Below are 20330 nucleotides of genomic sequence, written 5' to 3'. Positions count from 1 at the left end.
GGTCCCCTGGGGAAGCCCTCTGCCCCCGTCTTCCTGGCACACCAGCTCTTTGTCCCTTTACACACTCACTTCTCCCTTCACATCCACCCCGTGTCCTTGTATGCTGTTCCTCGGGGCCAGGCATGTGTCAGTGGGAAAGACTGGGAGAATGACCTGCTCTTGCATCCTGACTCTGCTTCAAGCTCTGCGTCCTTGGGCGAGCCCTGAACCCTGAATCTCCATTTTCCCGTCAGCGGAGGGGGGAGAGCCGTGCCTTCTCCACAGGGCCACGGCAGGGATTAAATACATGCACTTAGCTTGTGCCAGGGCTCCCACGTGGCACGCTGGGTGGGTGTATGTGGGTGACGACCCACCCCAAGCCACAGCAGTCCCTGAAGACTGGTTTTCCAGACCCCGATGGAAAGCCTGCACTGCCCCGAGGCAGCCCTTCCCCAGTAGCTGAACTGCTAAACGCCTCACCTCCCGAAGCCTCCGGGCTGCCTTCCCACTGCCTGTGGCCCCTGAGACCTGCCTGCCCTTGTTGCCCCAGGATGGAGGACACGGCCACCAGTTCCTTGCCCCCTTCCCCTCCCCTCCAGACCGTGCCCTGGTCTGCCTGCGTTCCTCCCCCAGAAGCTAGCGCAGAGCAAGACCGTCCCCTCCGCGTTCTGGGCGACACACCTGTTAACGTGGCCTAGGCAGCAGAGTCACAGGAGCCCAGGGGGAGCTTGCGAGGCCGCGCGTCAGTTGTCTCTGGCCTGGACTCCCTTTCTGGAAATCAGAAACCCTGAACAGAGCCCTGGACGTCTAACCATGGGCAGGCCTGCAGATCGCTCTTCCTCTGTGTGGCGCCGGCCCTCTCGGAAGAGGGTGGCTTTTCCATGCCATGTGACCACAGCTGGCACCATGCAGCCCGGGCTGGCTTATCTCATGACTATGCACGACTCCGAGACCCCCAGGCCCTGAACCCCAGCTCTGCCCCCGACATGTCAACCGCACACGCTTTCTCTGGGCTGCCAGCTGGCAGGTGCACCCGCCTGGGGTCAGGTCCCCTGCATGGGTGACCTTGGCCCAGTGACTCAGCTCCACCAGCCCCACGTTCCTCATCTACAGAAGGGACAGTGGCCTAGCACCCACCCACCCCCACCGCCTCGGTCCCCAGGGATGGTGGTTGGGTTACAGGCCACGTAGGTTAAACACCCAACACAGCTCCTGTACCCAGCAGGTTTACAGAGGAGAGTTGCTGCTGTATAACCCAAACGTGTGTGTGTGTGTGTGTGTGTGTGTGTGTGTGTGTGTGTTTCACTCAGAAGTCATAGAAGCACAGGGCATACGTCTGTCGGCTCTGAGGCCAGGCTACCTGGGTTCTGATTTCACTCGTGAGCTGTGTGACCTCAGGATGGGCCCAACCTCTCTGTGCCTATGGGGTGTGTTGGGCGGTCAAGAGGACTAAATGAGCTTCACGTACAGCTTAGAACACCACTGACTATGCAGACGTTAGTATTATTTCTGTCATCAGCATTATCAGTGTTGGGGATGAGCAGTGGGTTCCTGCTTCTGCCCCGAGCCTCCTCTAACATCTTTCTTAAGAAAAGTCATTCATGACCTCACAGGCCATAATTAGACATCCGTGGCTCAAGAGGCCGAGGGCCTGTGCCCTGACTCTCCCCAGCTAGAGTCAGGATGTGGCGTCTCGGCTGTGGGGCCTGAGCCCCTTTCTAGGACCCCCCTGCCTTCCCCTGGGAGCCCCTCACCCGCCTCCGTGGCTCAGTGCTGCAGGGGGTGTCCGCAGAAGGAGGGGCCCTATAGCAGGCAGGGTAGGTGACCCTTCTAACTGCTGGCACGTGCAGGTAAGGCCCTGTCAGTCAGAGAATAACTGGAGACAGCAATCAGAAAGCGCTTTTATGAGCCGAGCAACTTTTAAGGACTTTTCCTGTACCGACTCTGTAAAGCCTCACAGCAGGCATGTGAAGTTGGCTCTCTAATCGCCCCCATTTTACAGGAAAGGAAACTGAGGCACGGAAGGATTCCTGCCTGTGGTCACACAGCTGGTGAGCAGTGGAGCCAGAATTCCAGCCCAGACGTCTGGCTAGGAGGCGGCGGCCAGGAGCCCGTCCAGCCCCTCACTTGGCAGAGAGGAGGCGGAGAGGCTTCAAATGTGTCCTCTGTTCTTATGTGGTTTCCGTCATCCCAGGGCTGTCGGAAGCTCCGGGCGCTGTGATCCAGCCATTTCCCCACGTAAACATAACACAGACCAGCCTCTAGTGCAAGAAGACATGTTTGGAAAACTGGAGAAGGGGAGGAGGAGCCTGGGGTAACTCGGCGACGCAGAGCTCGGCGTCCCCAGGCTGGTGTGGGTAGGGCCGGGCCACTGTGGCCGCCTCTGTGTGCAGCTCCCCTACACATACAGCCCCCTCCTGCTCTGTAGCCTCGGGGCCCCGTTGTGCATGTGCGGAGCTTGGCCTCTCGGGAAGGAGCCAGTCTTGGGTCGCGGTCTTTGCCGGAGGCTGAGGCTTTCAGGGACTGAGCCCTCACAGAGCAGAACTCCCAGTGGGGTGGATGGACCCCACACACACTCGCCCAGGTGATCTCCACGGTGACCGGGAGTGCGGGAGCGGGGGCCGCAGCAGGCGGGGGTGGCCTTGTAGAGGAAGTGGGACTTGAGCTGATACCTGGGTGTGGCCTCAGAGGCCAAGAAATGCAAGTGAAGGGCAGCGGGGTGCAGATGGATGGCGGCTTCTAGCCAGTGCAGGAGTCCTTCAGCCACACCTCTGACAGGTGTCTGACCTGCCGCAGCTTGCACACCTCCAGTGACGGGGAGCTCATCACCTCCAGAGCAGCCCTGACCACATGAGAGCATTTTTTCTCGAGCAGGGCGATGCAGGTCACAGTTCTGTCTGCAGCAGGATCTGCTCTGTCCTCTGCCTGTCAGCCCGTCAGAGGCTTGACCGCAGACCTCATATCCCCTCTGGCCGCTGCTCTCCTGGCTACACGGTCTCAGCCCTTGGTGGGAGGTCGCCTTGTGCTGTAATTGGGGTTGGCAGACGGGGCCTCTCTCGCCCCAGCTGGCGTCCATCGTGGTCTGTGGTGCGCCGTGCTGGCAGCTGTGCAGAAGGGAGTCTGTGGTGGATTAGCGATGTCTGTCCTGGGCTGGCGGGAGAAGGTGGGAGCAAAAGCGCCCAGGCTTGAGAACCCATCTGGGGCTCAGACGGTCTTCCGCTGTGATCCGATACCTGTCATGGACGGTAGGGCTGGGTCTGCTTCTGGCTTTTTACTCGTTCTTGTTAGTGGCTGGCTTCTCGGCTTGTATTAAACTCAGGTCAGCCAAAAAGGTCCCCCAGTCTTTTTCATAAGAACAGCCATCAAGCTAAACCTTCCCCCATCTTGACGTTGTTTCCAGTATATTGATATATAATTAATTTAAATCAATCCCTTGTTGACAGGCATTTAGATTATTTCCAAGTTTTTATAATTAGAAACAACACTGCGGTGGAATTCCTTGTACTCGCCTCTTTGCGTATTGGTCTTATTTCCTTCGCGTGGATCTCCAGAAAAGGGATTGCTGGATCAGGAGCGTTTTCTCAGAGTGCTGGCACCAGCCATAACTGTCATGGAACGTCCCAGAAACTCTAAACTGTCAGGGAATGGCAGGGACTTGGGAAGGCGCCTGCCCATTCCTAGATTTACACATGGCCCGGGAGTCTGTGCGTGATCACGAATTCCAATGTGCAGCTGAGGACCGACTCGGGGGTGTCCGGTCCTGGCTGATGGACAAAGGCTTTGGGAGAAGCTTCCCCAAGAGAGAAGGAGGACCTGGCTGGCGAGAGGTGGAGCTCCCGTCCGTCGAGCGCGGTGGTGAGGAAGAGGCATGCAGGGCAGGCTGGGAGCCGGGCCAGAGATCTGTGTCCCTGGGGCAGCCTGCAGTGGGCATCCTGCTGTGGGGTGCCTCTTCTGCTCAGGGGACAGACCCTTCTCCCCCAGGAAGGAGCTGGGGGCAGAGGCGAGTGCTAACCAGGACAGAGGGGCTTCGAGCCCTGAGCTCCAGGATGTGGGTAAACGTCTCCATGGGTTCAGGTCAAGCATCTGCAGGACTGAAGGTCAATGACCAGGTCTAGCTGCTGCCCTGAAATATTTAGAGCAGCGTGTCCTGAGAGCATCTGTGGCTGCCCGTGCTTGTCATCAGCAGGCGTTTCACGTCAGACGTTGTCCTTGTGTTCACCAGGGGTTTGGCTCTGGTTAAGGAGACTCTCTCGGTGTCTAATACTATGTCGCTTGTGTTTGGGACCATGAAGGAGTGATGTTCTCTGGCTCAAGATGGGTTCTTACACTACGTGCTCTGCTCGCTTTTGTCCACTCATTTCTTGGAGGACAGTGAGTCATACTGGTTGCAGTAGGATGGCCTGGCCATTTCTTATCGGGATGGTTTGAAGTTTGGATTTGGGGCCTGCAAGGGCTGCCACATTGCACAGCTCAAGGGACCCCATTCACGTAGATTCGGCAGGACTTGGTGACAGGTGGAATGGGGTGAGGCCCCATTCCATCTGTCCCCAAGTGGGGTTTGGCCGTCGGGGAGGGACTAACTTGGTGACTCAGCTCGGGACTCTGGCTCCGTCACTGCATGGTGATGGGCGACCGTCACCGGTTAGGTTTGGGGCAGGTGGGATGTACCGGCGGGGTGATGTAAGAAGCCACATTCTGGGACCGGCAGGTGGCTGGCCTGGGAAGTGCCTGCACTCACTCAGCAGGTGTCGCTGGGCCCCGTTAGTCTGGCACATGTGTCAGCATTTGGGGAGCGTCAGCCAGCAACGCAGAAAAATGACCCACGTCCTCACAGGGCTCCAATACTGATGTGGGGGGCAGCCGGCAAAGGAAAGACAGGAAGAATACATCACACTATACAGCGTGCTGGTGGGCAGACCACTGAGTGTGGGACTAGGGGTGCTGGGGAGAGGGCTGTGTGGTTTTAACTTGGGCGAGTAGTGGGGGCCTCATTGGAAGGTGGCACTGAGTAAAGACCCAAGGGAGGTGAAGGTGTGGTGCGTGCTGAGATCCGGGGAACGGCGTTCCAGGCAGACGGAACAGCCAGGGCAAAGGCCCTGAGGCCTGCCTGGCCCCTTGGAGAAGGGAGGAAGGAAGCCAGTGAGGCTGGAATAGAACGAGCAGGCGGAAGAGGGACCGGCGTGCAGTCAGCCGAGGTCAGGCCTGAAGGGCACTGCAAGGAGGACGGTGTCTTCCCAGTGGGACGGGGAGCAGGGAGGCCCTCGATGTGGCTCCCGTCTGGTCAGGATTGCTCTGACTGCCGTGGGGAGAAGAGAGGCGGGGGCGTGAGTGATAATCCCGGGAGCCGCGGTGGCGGTGGCCTGGAACACCTGCTGACAAGTGGGCAGGCAGGGGTGTTTCAAAGGTCGGGCTCACAGGGGAGAGGCTGCAGGTGACTGTCAGCCCCTTCTCTTGGCCTGGAAGGAGGCCTGGCCCTCTCCGCCAGACACCTTCTGAAACCTGCTGGCTTGAGACGGTCGGGAGCCAGGTCATGGGCAGAGCAGGAACCCCGGGCTGGCACAGCCCCAGAAAGCCCTTGCATCCCCCCAAGCACCTCCATCCCCATCCGATCCCGAGTGCGCCCCTCCTGCTGGGGCCCAGCCTCCACACGGAGGGACTCCGCACAGATGTCCTGTCCATGAGCTCAGGGGGGCGGCCAGGCCTGGCCCCTCCGCAGGGCAGAGCATGGCCGTGGGTCAGGGGCAGTCCCCTGCCTGTCCTTCCTCAGCTCCCTCTGCCCCACACCGGCCCAGCCCGGCCCACTGCGGGGGGATAGGGGGACGGCCTTTCACCTGTTGACACCTGTTCACGTCGCTCCGTGATCAGGTGAGCGCGGGCGGGGTAGGGGTAAGGGGCCAAGCCCCTTCCCTGTGAGGGTGGACACCCCCTTTGTCGGGGGGTGTCGGGCGCTGGGGGAGAGTCCAGGCCCCCAGCAGGAGGGGCCCGTGAGGCACGGAGGGACTTTCCGCTCGGACCTGCACGGAACCCGCCCTGTCTCCGTGGCCTCTGCAGACTCAGGGCTCAGAGACGATTTAAAATCCTGGCGAGCTGAGCCCCAGCTGCTTCTCCTCAAGGACATGGTTCTGTTTGCTGTCACCCTCTTGCTGGGAAAGACAGAAGGGGCTCTGACAGAAGTGCTTGCAGGGGAGGCGTGGCGCAGGCTGGGGCCCCCACGGGCACCTCCGGGGCGTCCATCGCCTCTGGGGCCCGTGGGCTCCTTCACTCTCCCCTCCAGCTGTCCGTCCCGGGTGGTGGGCCTTATCAGGAGAACGGGAGAGTCTGCAGTGCTGCCCGTCCCTGTCCCCGTCCACCAGCCCACACAGGCCCACGAGGCCCCGAGGAAGCTGCTGCCGGGTGACCACGCGCGGCCAAGGAGGGTCTCAAGTGGTGGTGGGCCTGAGGCACCGAAGGCGGCCCACCTGGGTCACGGACAGGGGCCAGGCCTTGCGATGAGCGTGAGCCCTTGACTCACAGCCACATTGAGGCCAGGCACCCAGGACTCTTCCCCGTGGAAGGACCCTCATTACACCCCAGCTCCTGGGCACTGGCTGGGATGTCCTCTGCTGCAGGAGACCCGCTGTCTGTCCCCGTGGGCCAGAGCGGAAGGCCTGCACTCTTCTTAGATGGCCTGCCGGGCAGCACGTGCTGGGCTTTACAGCCAGGTGGGCTGGGGTGTGCTGGCTCCAGGGCCTGCGTGCCCATGCCCCCTCCGCAGGAGGCATGTTTCACGCTGGGCAGTTGGCTCTGCAGGCCCTGGGACCCGTGGGGACAGTGGGGGCGGAGCTGGGCAGGTGGGCCGGGCACAGAGGCTGCTGAAGGCAGGGCATTCCCACTGTTCTGAAGGCGGGACTCTGGAGGACGACTGTAGCTCACGGGGTCTGTGAGCCCTTCCCTCCTCTGGGCCACTTCCAGAGGGACCCCACCCTGGCCCCAGGGATCCGATGGACCGGGGAGTGGCAGGGCGCCTCGGGAGAGGCCGCCAGAAGCTGCCAGAAACTCGGTTGCATGTTTCTCTCTTCTCTCTGTGTCCCAAGTCTTCTAAGGTCATGAGTTCGGGACGAGTAAGCCACCCCTCTGTTCCCCCACCACTTGGAAGATTGAGGGATCTGCACAGGCCTGGGACGAGAGCGGTGGGGTGGAGGGGAGCCCCCAGTGTTGGGCTTTAATCCCAACTCACCTATGTTCTACCTGTGCAACCTCGGACAAGGCCTGTGCTGTGTGGGCCTCAGTCTCCTCACCTGGAAAAGGGGTTAATAATCTGTCCTCTGGAGGGCTAATCTCGCCTTCGGGGACACCAGTCAGTTTGATTAGGACCCTCAGGACCTCATTTTAACTCAGTTACCTCCTTAAAGACAATCTCCAAATGCAGATACATTCTGAGGTGCTGGCTGTTAGGGCTTGAAGTATGAAAATGTTGGTGGGGAGGGACCAGTTCAGCCCATAACAAACACCAGCACAATGCCTGACTCTCCCGTAGGTATGCAGTGAAGACTTGTTTTGTTAATTATTGTTTTTTTTTTTTTTTTAAAAAAAGAGTGGTTTACTTAAACCAGGCAGTGGGAGTGAGGGAGTGGAGGGGACGGGACCCACTGTCTGTCAGTGAATGTCACTAGGCACCTGCTCTGGGCCGGGCCCGCTCGAGGTCCTGGGTTCGTCAGTGGACCCACGGAGCCGACCTTCCCGTGGGAGACGCACAGTGAACAGAGTCCTTCAGGGAGGGGTGTTGGCTGTGAGGAGGGGCGAGCTGTACAGAGAAAGTGGAATCACCGCAAGGGGAGGCGAGGGTCACGGCCCTCGGCCTCCGCCGCCCCTGGGGACCACCTGTAGGAGGGTGGGGGGATGCCTGCGGGGCCCTGGGCTCTGGTTTCCCGCTCACCAGAGGCCCGTCCTCTCTCTGCAGTGTCGAGGGCGAGGCCCCCAGCAGCGAGACTGGCACGTCGCTGGACAGCCCCTCCGCCTACCACCAGGGCCCCTCGGCGCCCGGCTCCGGCCTGGGCCCGGACCACTCCGAGCACACGCCAGGCAGTGCCTATGGGCTGTATGCGGGGCCGCCCGGGCAGCAGCGCACGCGGAGGCCCAAGCTGCAGCACTCGACCTCCATCCTGCGCAAGCAGGCCGAGGAGGAGGCTATCAAGCGCTCACGGTCCCTCTCCGAGAGCTATGAGCTCTCCTCCGACCTGCAGGACAAGCAGGTAGGCAGCCAGCCACGCGGGCCACGGGGAAGAGGCGTTGGGGGTTGGGGGAGGCTGCGGTGCCTGCGCGGCCTCGGACGACGCGGCCCTTTGCTGGGGCCGCCCAGGGCCGCGGGGGACCCTGTGTGCTCCACGGCCGCGCCCAGGCAGGGGCTGCTCCCCGCGGACGTGGCCTCTGCCTCAGCCTGGGCTGGCTCCTCCCGAAACGTGGAGGGTTCCGAGGGAAGGAGCCGATGTGGGACGTTCCTGTCCGGCCTCGGCCTCTGCCCGGTTCACAGCCCTCCTCTCTGGGCTCTGGGGCCCACGCTGGGTGTCAGGACCTGGTGCCACCAGTGTGCTTGGGTTCCGTGGCGGCCGTTGAGGTCCTGGGATCCAGGAGAGAGCTGAACTTTGGGAGGTCTGCAGGAGGGGCCCTCGGGGAGGGGACGGTCAGTTCACAGAAAGAGCACGTGCTCTGAACCGAACAGCGAGCCCATCCCCAGCCAGTGAGGCCAGGCTGTTCATTCCACCCCTCAGTGTACAGCCCCGTGTCCTGGGGGAAATCGCCTCCTTGCAGGTTGCCCTTCCTCCCCGGAGCCTTGGCCCAGACCCACTGTGGGGCTGGCACGTGTGTACAGAGTGACGGGCATGCATGACCTGCTCGCTTGGCCTCTTAGGTTGATGGGAGAGAGGGGAGGGGTCCCAGTTGGGTGGCAGGTGGGGGGCAGAGGGAGTGAGAGCTCATGAGGGGACAGAGGCTTCTCACTCCCAGCCCCTCAGAGTGCAGGCACGTAGTAGGCACTGTACTAAGAATTCTTGTGTGAAGCTCTGACAGGAAGCTCCAGGCTTCAGGAGCACCCCCAGGCTGCCGGCGTGCAGGGCCGGCCTGCCTGTCGCTGTCCCCAGCTCCTGTGCCCTGAGCTGTGCGCAGTCTCCTTGTGAGCTCGGGCGGCTGCCTCTGCCCCGGCCTGGCTGCAGGATCTGCCCGGCAGCCCCTCAGACGCCAGGCTGCAGAAGTCGCCCTGCCCTCTCACCTCCCACACCTACCCTGGCCTGGACCCTCTGTTTGCTCCCCAGTCTAACTGTTTGTCTCTTACAGAGCAGAGGTCCGGGCCTGGTGTAGCCCCAGACTTCTGCGGGGAGCGGTGCGGTGTGTGGGTACTGCCCAGGGCGGGTCTTCCCCCGACACAGTCCGTACCGGCCCCCTCTCCCTGTTCTTGGCGCTGCCCTGTGACCGTGGACAGCCCTGCCTACCTGCCCTGGTCTTCATCTGTCTGCCCGTGAGTTGGGAGTGACAGGGGGTGGGGCCCGCAAGTGGCCAAAGCCTGAAGCAGATGATCCCCGTCAGGCAAATATTGGGGAGCAAACAGACCCCTGGCCTCGTGGCGCTTGGCCTTGTGGCCAGGTCCACGGCAGGGGCCTCTGTTCCATTTATCAGTTTCACCCATAGCCAAAGTGGATCAAAAACAGTTTATAGTAACAAACGTCTGCAGCAGGACATTAAAATAGAAGTGGGAAAGGTTAAAACTTCAGAGAGGCCTGTGGAGGTAATCATATGCTTCCTGCAGCCTTAATGTGGCCACAGCTGTTCATTTTCATCCCTCGCACATTAGCCTGATGCCCACCATGTGCCAGACCCCATGCTGGGCGCCGGGGAGTCACCAGGGAACAGAGTGCAGCCCCAGCCCTCAAGCAGACGCTGTGGTCCAGAGACAGGTTAACAGTAAAGACACAGGTTAATTCCAGAGCGTGATACAAACTCCGGGGATGAAGAAAGAGGGGAGAGAAGCTGAGCACCTGTGGGAGGAGACAGCTTGGATGAGGTGCGGGGGACCTCTCCAAGGTGGTATCAGAACTGGGTGTTTGAGGACGGGGTCTTCCAGGAAGAGGTAACAGCAGGCACGAAGGCCAGAGGCAGAACCACTTGGCGGAAAGGATGGCCGGGAAGAGGGGAGGGGTGGGGAGGTGATGCTGAGGGCCACCGAGCATTCGACTCTCTGCTGAGCCTCCTGGCAGTCAAGGTGAAAATAGGAACAGGACAGATGACCCAGGAGTTTCCAGATGAAGGTAGGGTGCCCGGTTCCACGAGGGGGTAGAGTCTGGGTGACGCAGAGCCCCATTTTAGTGGGCCTCAGCCTCCGCACCTCCTGGCAGTTTCCTGTCTGAGCAGGAGGCCTGAGTTGGCAAGGGTAGCACTTCAACTTTGTGGGAGGGTGAGGTGAGCCTCTCAGCTCCTCGTCCCCTCACTTGTCAGAGCCTCTGCCCCCCTCTGCAGGGGGCGGGGGACTTCCTGGGGTCCCTCTGCAGACCAGACGCTGTGTCAGGTGAGGGTGATGCCCAGCAGGCGAGCACAGACAGGTTGGGGTCCCTGCCCTGCACCCCCAGTTAGCGTTCAGACTGGGCCTTGTGTTGGTTCTGGCCCGGAAGGAAGAATGAGTGGCCACGGTGGGCCCGGGAGCTGAGTAGGAGCGGACCTGGGTCTGTGTGTCCCCTGGGGGGAGGCCAGGAGGAGGGGCTGAGGGGGCTTTGCCGATGCAGCACAGAGCCCACGTCTGCCTTCCCAAAGTCCCTCCTGTCCCGACCCAGACTTGGGGAACGGTCTCAGGCCAGGAGTGTCGCCCCTGGGGTCGCGAGATCCAGAGTCAGAAGGCGACAAGGAGCCGTGGAGCGCACTCTGAGCTGTGCGGTGCCCCTCCTCCTCCCCACACGAGGGGCCCGGAGCCCAGGCCTTGGAGGGCGGAGAGGAGAGGGCTTCCCAGAGCTCAGCCGTGGGCCTTCTGCCGGCGCCGTGGGCTTTCAGAGCTCCACTCCAAACCCAGAAAACAGACGCTGCTCACAGATGCGGAAGTGAGGTCATCTCTCTGGATGCCGTTCAGTAACTTCAGGGCGAGAGGAAAAACAGACCCGCCCTGGCTGACTCCAGGGACGGGCTTTGAAAAGTCATTTTGATCCTCACCCCACCCCCCAACTCCTCTCGTGCGAGGGGCCGCTCTGCCCTGCCTGCCGCTCCCCCTCCTGTGGGCCCCGGAGAGCTGCACATCTGTGTCGCGGGCGGGGCTGGGGGGGGGAGCTGGCATCCCTCAGGGAGACCAGGACCCACCCTGAGTCCTGAGTGAGGCACGGAGCCCCCCTCCCCCTTCTGGCCCACCCTCAGGCGGCTCTGAGCAGCCGTCTGCCCCACTCAGCCATGGCCTGGGGTTTGCTCAGTGACGCGTGTGCCTCTGTTCTGGACGGCCTTGGCCTCTTGAGGGTGGGGACCTTGTCCCTCTGCCACCGGTGTGGGCGTGGCGCCTGCATGGAGCAGACAGCGGTGCTCTGCCCCCTCGGGATGTGAGCACGCCTCACTCCCAGGGACCGAGGCCTTTCCACCCACATCAGGGGCCACTCTGCCCAGCACCCAAGGGCTCGGCTTGGCCGACCAGCCAGCTCCCTATCCTGGGCTTTCCCGGGTTCTGAAGAGCGGGTTCTGGCCTCACTCGGGAAGCAGGCACGGGGAGCGGCCCTTGGGGGCTGTCCGGAGTCCTCGGCCAGCATGAGCCTAGGACTTCACAGGCCCACGTGGCACACGGGAGTCCCAGCGCCCCTGCCTGCCTGCAGCCCGGCCCCATCGCCAGGCTCACAGAGCCTGCTCTGCGTCTGGAGGCCTCCAGGGGTGTGCTGGGCCTCTTTTCTGGGCCTCAGTTTCCCCATCTGCCACGGAGGGGACTTGGGGCCCCCCACAAACTGTCTACATCTCCCAGGAGTGCAGCTGAGGGTCCTGCACCTCCTCAGCCCCCAGCTGGCATGTGCCGAGGGCCTGTCTCACCTGTGCCCACCGCTGCCCTGCGAGGTCCGTCTGATGGGACTGAGCAACCGCAGGGTCCAAGGCTTCTCAGAGTCACTCCACTGCCAAGGGCAGGGCCAGGACTAGACCCAGGCCCTCGGGCGGTGCCGCAGGCGGAAGCGGGGCTGGAGGCCTGCGGCCAGTGCTCAGCACCCAGGGCCTGCTCGGGTCTCGGGCCCGTCTCTCGCTTTTCTTCATTTATTTTTTTTGGTTGCATCGGGTCTTAGTTGCGCTACGTGGGATCTTCCTTGCGGTGTGCGGGATCCTCTGCTGCAGCGCACAGGCTCCTCGTAGCAGCGCGCGGGCTTCTCTCTAGTTGTGGCGTGCGGGCTCAGTAGTTGCAGCGCATGGGCTTCGTTGCCCTGCGGCGTGTGGGATCTTAGTTCCCTGACCAGGAATCGAACCCACGTCCCCTGCATTGGGAGGCGGATTCTTAACCACTGGACCACCAGCGAAGCCCCTCGGGCCAGTCTCTTAACCTGCACCTGCCGCAAGCTTCCTCTCTCTGGAGGGGCTGCCTGACCTCTTCCACCACCTCCAAGTCTCATTCAACTGCATGCCCCAGGTACACCAGGGCCAAAGGCTACTGTGGCCAGAGAACTTCGGGAAACCACCACCATTTAAAGGTTCTGAGAAGTCCTGCAGGGAACACTTGCTTTAACTGGGTCTGACCCCTGAGATGCGCTGGGCCTCCTGGGCCGTCCTCACGCTCCTCTCCTTCCCCCGCAGGTGGAGATGCTAGAACGGAAGTATGGGGGCCGCCTCGTGACCCGCCATGCGGCCCGCACCATCCAGACAGCCTTCCGCCAGTACCAGATGAACAAGAACTTTGAGCGGCTGCGCAGCTCCATGTCCGAGAACCGCATGTCGCGCCGCATCGTGCTGTCCAACATGAGGATGCAGTTCTCCTTCGAGGGGCCGGAGAAGGTGCACAGCTCCTACTTCGAGGGCAAGCAGGTCTCAGTGACCGACAAGGGTGCCCCGCTGGAGGCCCTGGTGCCGGCCGAGTGCAGAGACCTGGGCCCGCCGCCTGCCCTCCAGGCCCCTGCCCCGGCTGGCGACTTCGCAGATGCCATCACGGAGCTGGAGGACGCCTTCTCACGGCAGGTGAAGTCGCTGGCGGAGTCCATTGACGATGCGCTCAACTGCCGCAGCCTGCACACCGAGGGGGCCCCCGCGCCCGACGTGGGGCGGACCCGGGACGCCGAGCCCTCGCCGGCCCTGCATGGCGCCGAGCATCGCCAGCTGGATGAGATGACCGCCTCGTACAGCGACGTCACCCTGTACATCGACGAGGAGGAGCTGTCGCCACCCCTGCCCCCGATGCAGGCGGGCCGCCGGCCGTCCAGCGCCGAGTCGGACCTGCGGCTGCGGCCCGGGGGTGCTGCCCAGGACTACTGGGCCCTGGCCCACAAGGACGACAAGGGGGACACGGACACCAGCTGCCGGAGCACGCCCTCGCTGGGGCCACAGGAGCCGCGGCTGCGGGGGGAGCACCTCCCGCTGCTCACCATCGAGCCGCCCAGCGACAGCTCCGTGGACCTCAGCGACCGCTCGGACCGCAGCTCGCTTAAGAGGCAGAGCGCCTATGAGCGCGGCCTGGGCGGGCCGCAGGGCAGCCCCAAGCACGGCCCCCATGGGCCCCCCAGGGGCCTCCCCCGGGAGGAGCCGGAGCCACGGGCCCGGGCGCCCAGGCCCCTGGATGGCCACCTGGCTATCAATGGCTCGGCCAACAGGCAGAGCAAGTCCGAGTCAGACTACTCGGATGGGGACAACGACAGCCTGAACAGCACGTCCAACTCCAACGACACCATCAACTGCAGTTCCGAGTCTTCATCCCGCGACAGCCTGCGCGAGCAGACACTCAGCAAGCAGACCTACCACAAGGAGACCCGCAACAGCTGGGACTCGCCCACCTTCAGCAACGACGTCATCCGCCGGCGGCACTACCGCATCGGCCTCAACCTCTTCAACAAGTGAGTCCCCGGCCGCTGGCGGCCCGGGCGGGATGAGGGGCGGCTCCGGGGTGGGGGCTGGTGTGGGGGGGTGCATGGTGCGGCGCCTGCTATACCACACTGGCCCCAGCGTCTGGCCCTGGGTGGTGCGGGCACGGGGGTCTTTGAGCAGGGGCGGGCCGGGTGCAGGTCCGTGCCCGTGTCCGTGCAGCCTGGACTCGGGCCCGCACCCGGGAGCAGGGCACTGGTAGGCCCTACGCCCTCTGGGAGATTGTACGTTGGGTCCGTGGCGTGGCCGCCACGCCACATTCTGGCAAGGCGCCGTCGGGGCAGCCTTGAGAGCAGGTCTGGGGCAGGAGGCTGGTATTTAAAGCTCACTATTCTTAGCACAGCTGAAAATAGCAAGTGGAAGGGCAGGCGGGCTGAGCAGTCCCTCGGAGAAGACGCTGGCGGCTCTGGTTGTTAAACCTCGGATTTCTCCTCACTTCCATCCACAGGGCCTCTGGATTTGGGGTCACCAGATGCCGGCCTGGCACTGGCTCCTCCGGGGAGGGGGACGTGGAGGGGATGTGGCCAGCCTGCTTGGTGGCTACTGACACCTGTACACTGTGCTTCCCTGCTCCCCGCTTCCTCTGCTAGACGGGGGTGGAGAGTCTTGGGGGGCACTTCTGAGCCATCCCTGGTGCAACTGGCAGGCCGGCTGGGGGACTCAGAGAGACCTGTCCTGAAGGGCGGGTATGGGGGAACTGTGCAGTCCCACAGGAGCCACTAGGGGCTGGGCGTCATTGGTCCTCGATCAGCTAAGGACTAAGAGTCTTGGACCCGTCACATCTGCCAGGGGTGCTCTCCTGAGACTCCATCTGCGTGTGAGGACCAGTCCCACTGCCACGCAGTCCGTGGCCAGAACAGCGCGCTGAACGGGGAGGTCGTGAGCTGCCAAGCCCATCCTGAGGTCGGTCCCGAAAGCCTGCCCCCACCTGCTTCCAGGCACAGCCAGTTCCCGGATCATCTCGGACCCTCATGGGGGAGGCTGGGATGACCTGGGGGCTCCCCCAGTGCCCAGGGTTCCCTCGTCCCTGGCAGACGTTGTGTCCTGACGTGGGAGTCCCAGCTGGGTGGACGGGTGGAGGCCAGAAAAAGTTGCATCCCTCACCCGAGCAGCCTTGGTCTCTGTAGGTTCTTTCTGGCTCTGTTAGTTTTTAATTACACCTGTAACGCATGAATACGCTCTCCACTCTGCGTAGAAGTTGAAAGCCTTCAAGCTAGGGTTTCTGTGCATGTGTGGTCCAGAGCGCAGCTCCAGGCCAGGCCGCCTGGGTGCAGACCCCGGTCCTTGCACTTCCTGTCTGTGTCCCTGGGCAGCTCGGTCTCTACCACGGCGGCTTCATCTGCATGGTGGCGCTGAGCCCAATAGTGTCCACCTCGCGGAGTGTGAGTTGGAGATGAGCGGGTGTATAGGATGCTCAGCAGCGCCAGACGTGTGGCGAGCTGGGCCCGAGCCTCTCTGCTGTCCCCGTGGCCCCTGTTGACGTTACCTGGGCCCAGGCCACACACACTGCCCCCCTGTGATGCTGCCACGCGGTTTGCTGTTGGAGGCCATTCCCATTGGTGCCACGGGCCACCTGGTCTGTGTGCTGCTACGTGGGGTCCACGTGCGGCTGTCCAGGGTGGTCTGGCCACTCGCTCCCATGTTTTCACAGTCACCAACCACATGACAGTGACCGTGGACCTGCCCCTCCCACACGCTCCCGAGTCTCTGGGGAAGGGGATAGCTGGAGGAGGCGATGTTTGGGGCTCACGTGGGCGTGTTGTCCATTGAAGTAGAGCCTGAAGCTGGACCTGGAGGGCCCGTTTCCTCACACGGTGGACAGCACTCAGCCTTGTCTCCCACCCCAATCAAAGCGTAGAAATAGTGTCTCTATTGTTTCAATTTGGATTTCTCTGCCTGCTTCTAAGATGCAGCATCCGTATGTGTGTCTTTCGGCCATTTGGGTTTTTTCTTCTACAAAATGCCTGTTCCTATTTTTTTGCCCATTTTTCTGTTATTTCTCATTTTGATTTATAAGTGGTTCTTTATATATTGTGGATACTAATCCTTTGTAATTACAAATATTTTCTTCCTGTCACTGGCCGCCTTTTTTTTTTTTTAAACTTCTGAAATAGGATTCACAGACCATAAAATTCACCTTTATAAAGTGTACAGTTTCAGTGGGTTTTAATTATATATCTTTTAACTTTGTGTATGCTTTGTTGGTCAGAAGTTACTAATTTTTTTTGCATTTTTTTTATCGAGGTGGAATTGACATGTAACATAGTTTCAGGCATACAACATAATGATTCAATATTTATATATATGTAGTCAATTCATCAGTGTTCTCTTTGTTTATTACTTTGTTTTTTTTATGTTTCATTTTAAAAGGCTCCGCCCCAGGTCATAATATAGTTTTAAAATATTTTCTTCAGGACTTTCTTAGTTTTGTTTTATATCCTTTAGGACTTTAACCTGGCGTTTGGTTTGGAGAACGGTACAAGGTGAGGGGTGTAGTTTTTATAGTTCTTTGTAAATTAGCTGGTTGTCTGCAGACGGTGTACTGAGGAGTCTGTCCTTTCTCTGTTGACTTGAAATCCCATCTAATTCCTACGTGAACAGGGCCTGTGCTTGGATCCTTTCGTTCACTTGGCACATATTTATTGAACACCTGCTGCATGCCAGGCCCTGTGTAGGGGGCCTGGACTCAGCCCTGAACAGAATAAAGACCCTGCGATGCTCCATGCTAATGGGTAGAGGCTCTGTGTGTTCCTTTGCCAACATCAGACTTTCAGTTTTCTATGTTTTTGTATTAGAACAGAAACCACTCTTTTGTTCTTTTAAAAAGTGGTCTTGGCCCTTGTTGGTAGTTACTCTTCCACATGGATTGCAGAGTCAGCTCGTTAAGACCATGAAAACTCCTGGTGGACTTTGCACTGGAGCCCCTTGAGCTTGGGGGACCTCGCCCCTTTACAAGTCGAGGGACAGAGGTGAGGTCCAGCCACAGATGGTGTTTAAGTTCAGATTGAAGGTAACCACAGTCCGTCCAGCTCCCCTGGTGGCAAGCCGCAGTGCAGGCGGTCACCGGCCACACGTGCTTGGTGGCTGCGTCCCTGGCAGTGCGGGTCCAGGATGGTCCCCCAGCTGCAGAGCCCGCCGTTGGATGACGCGGGTCTCGCATGCAGAGAGGGGCGGGTGGCAGGCTGGCTCCTCCGAGTGGCGTGCGGGGCAGGTGTTGGGAGGTCGTGCGGCTACAAGCTCTGGCCGTCCTCAGTCTTCTCCTCCTCGGCCTTGGTTGTCCACCTAGGGGGTTGTTTGGAGGATTGAAGGCGCAACCACAGCACTGTGGCCACCGGCCATCTCCCGAGTCTCACCAGGCCCAGAAAGGGCTGGCGGTCCGACCCGAGTAGATAGAGGGCCAGGCCCTGTGCGGGGCTAGTGAAGCTGGGAGCCGGATGCCCCTGAGCAGGCCCTGGAGCCGCTGGGCGAGGACGCACACTGAGCAGCCTGCTGCCCGAGGCCGGGGCCCCTCCCTGGGGGGCCGGACCTTAGCGCCTCTGTCCTTTCCCTTCCTGGCACCCTTCTCTCACCCCCACCTGTCCACTGCCCACCTCTGTTCTGCACGCTCTCCCTGTGGGTCTCCTCTCCCCCCACCATTTCCCACCCTCCCCAGCCCCTACCCAGGCCCACACCCAGGCTGCCTTTCGAACAGTTCTCAGGTCCCACCCACTCCTGGGAGGGAGCTTTCCAGCACAGACACCCGCCCCCTCCAGGGGGTATGTGGAGGGCCTGAGCGCTGGATCCAAAGTGGGTGAGTAGCCGGCTGGGGAGGAGAGAGGGAAAACAAATGAAACCCAAGAAATGAAACAGGGTGGTGGGGAGGGGCTGTCCCCGGGGCCACAGAGGAGGCTGCCGCAGTCTGCCTGGCATCCAGATGGCCTCCCAGGCTCCAGGACTGCACGTCCGGCTCGCAGCGCTGGGCACCGGGCCGGGGCCGGGAGCCGAGGCAGGAGGGTTTCAGCCCCAGTTCAGCGTATCCGCTGCAGGGACTCGGCACCTCTGTGCACCCTGAGCCTTGCTGGCTGCGCCCAGAAACTGGCCATGAGGTTCCTGCCCCCACAGGGCGTAATGAGGGTTAGAGACCGTGAAACCAGGAGCCGCTGTCCAGGGTGCAGCGGGTGGCAGCTGTTGTGGTCCGCGGGGCTCCTGCGTCCGGAGCCAGTGCAGGGGGCCTGGGGCTCGGGCCTTAGAGGACCCAGGAGGTGGCTTAGCGGACAGAGCAGCATGGAGCACGGGAGTGGCTGATGCCCGCGTGCACTGACATGTGCCCGGTGCTGTTGTACGAGCCCACCGTGCTCACGGGAGACCGTAGGGAGGGGACCGTCACTAGTCCGCTTTACAGTTTGGGTGAGCTGAGGTGCCCAGAGGTAGCTTGCCCGAGGTCCCACGGTCGGTGGATGGCCAGACTGGGATTCACGCCACCGCCGCCTGGCCCCTGAACACACCCTCGTAAAGCCCAGTGCAGGGACTGCGGCCTGGAGCATGGCCTCCGTGGCCCCGCCCGCTCACTGGGCCTCGCGTGTGCACTGAGAGTCCAGGGGGCGGAGCCTCATATTTGCGGTGTCCGCCACAGCGGTGGGAGCTGGGGTCCGCACCCCACAGCCCGGAGGGGCACCCAGCGGGACCTCACCGGGCCTGTCACCTGCTTGCCCACGGAGGGCCCTGCTCCTGTGCCCCTCACCTCATCCTCCTCCGCTCCTTCACGCCCTTCCCTCTCGCCCTCGGGCGCGGGCCCAGGTGACCATGGGCCAGGCCAGCCCTCTCCCTGCTCTGGACGAGTGTCCTCCTCCCCAGAGCCGCCCCTGATGAAATGGTGCCGTCGGAAGGGACTGAGGGCCTCTTGTCTGAGGAGCATGTAAGTCGGGCCTTGGAGACTACTTGGTGTGCCGGGACTCCTGACGGGCAGGGAGTTGCTCACCTGGCCTCCGAGGTCCCTCCCTGCCCAGGGCCTGCGTTTGGTTTGGAGGCAGGTCTTCTCCGCCCAGCACCGGGTCGCCACCTGCCTGCTCCTCCGGCCACTGCCCGCTGGAGCTGCTGCAGAGAGCCGCGCAGTGAGGCTGGGGTGCTCCGAGGTTCCATCCTTACAACATCCATGGGGCTCGGGGATCGGCCAGCCTCCCAGTAAGCGGCAAAGCCCGTGTTGGGCTCCCGATTCCGTGCGCCTTGGGCGTTACGTTTGTTGTGACCAGTGAAGGGGACAGTGGTGACAGCCAGCCTGCGTAGATGCGTGTTAAGTTGCCAGCTGGTGCTGAGCAGTTCGTGTGCAGCATCTTGCCAAGTTCTCACGGTGGCCTGGGAGGCGTGGCTGCTGGGAGCCCGGCCGCGGGACCCCAGGCGCTGGCTCGAGGCTGCAGAACCAGAAGTGCTGGCTGTGCCGGGCCGTCTGCTGGTGCTGGACGTGCTGACGGTTTAAGTGACTGTGGCTCTCTTACGAGCACTCTGAGTTGGGTCTTTGCAGATCAGGGTCCTATTCCCCTTGACGTGAGCCACTCCTCCGGCCCACGCCACCCTCAGAGTGCTGTCGCGGGTCTGGGCTGGCTGGTGCCGAGGGCCTCAGGGAGGGAGGCAGTGCGGGGCAGGCCCCACGGGTGTTCCAGCCATGCCAGTTCCTTCTCTTTTTTCTAAACTGAAGTGTAGATGATTTATAATATTGTGCTGGTATACAGAAAAGTGATTTAGTTGGGGTTGTTTTTTTCAGATTATATTCCATTATAGGCTGTTACAAGATATTGAATATAATTCCCTGGGCTTTACAGTAAATCCTTGTTGCTTATCTATTTTATGGATAGCAGTTTGTATCCATTAATCCTTTTCTTTTTTCTTTTTCTTTTTTTTTTTGCCTCATTGCACGGCTTGAAGGATCTTAGTCCCCCGACCAGGGATTGAACCTGGGGCCATGGCAGTGAGAACGCTGAGTCCTAACCACTAGACTGCCAGGGAACTCCCAGTATCCACTAATCCTATACTCCTAATTTGTTCCTTCCTCCCCCCTCTCCTCCCCCTAGTAACCATGAGTTTGTTTTCTGCGGTATGTCTGTGAGTTTGTTTCTGTTCTGTATATAGATTCATTTGTATGATTTTTTAGGTTCCACTTATTTATTTATTTTTGGCCATGCTGCACGGCTTGCAGGATCTTAAGTTCCCCGACCAGAGATCGAACACGGGCCCCCCTGCAGTGGAACCACGGAGTCCTAACCACTGGACCAGCGGGGAACTCCCTAGGTTCCTCGTATAAGTGATATCATGTACTATTTTTCTTTCTGTGTCTGACTGAC

General features: G+C 61.0%; 1 protein-coding gene across 12 annotated transcripts in view; it reads left to right on the top strand.

Moving 5' to 3' along the window:
• Window positions 1-20330, top strand: part of IQSEC1 (IQ motif and Sec7 domain ArfGEF 1) — a 330995-nt gene that overhangs the window by 280544 nt on the left and 30121 nt on the right. For all 12 annotated transcript variants that reach the window (XM_049693707.1, XM_049693708.1, XM_049693711.1 and 9 more), the window contains 2 exons: window positions 7919-8210; window positions 12742-13988. In XM_049693707.1, the coding sequence (XP_049549664.1) occupies window positions 7919-8210; window positions 12742-13988 (1539 nt within the window). The remainder of the gene's footprint in view (window positions 1-7918; window positions 8211-12741; window positions 13989-20330) is intronic.

This window comes from Orcinus orca, chromosome 10 (genome assembly GCF_937001465.1).
Source record: "Orcinus orca chromosome 10, mOrcOrc1.1, whole genome shotgun sequence".
Classification (NCBI taxonomy): Eukaryota; Metazoa; Chordata; class Mammalia; order Artiodactyla; family Delphinidae; genus Orcinus; species Orcinus orca.
Note: the sequence above shows the minus strand (reverse complement) of the source record. Positions and strands in the feature narration are given on the sequence as shown.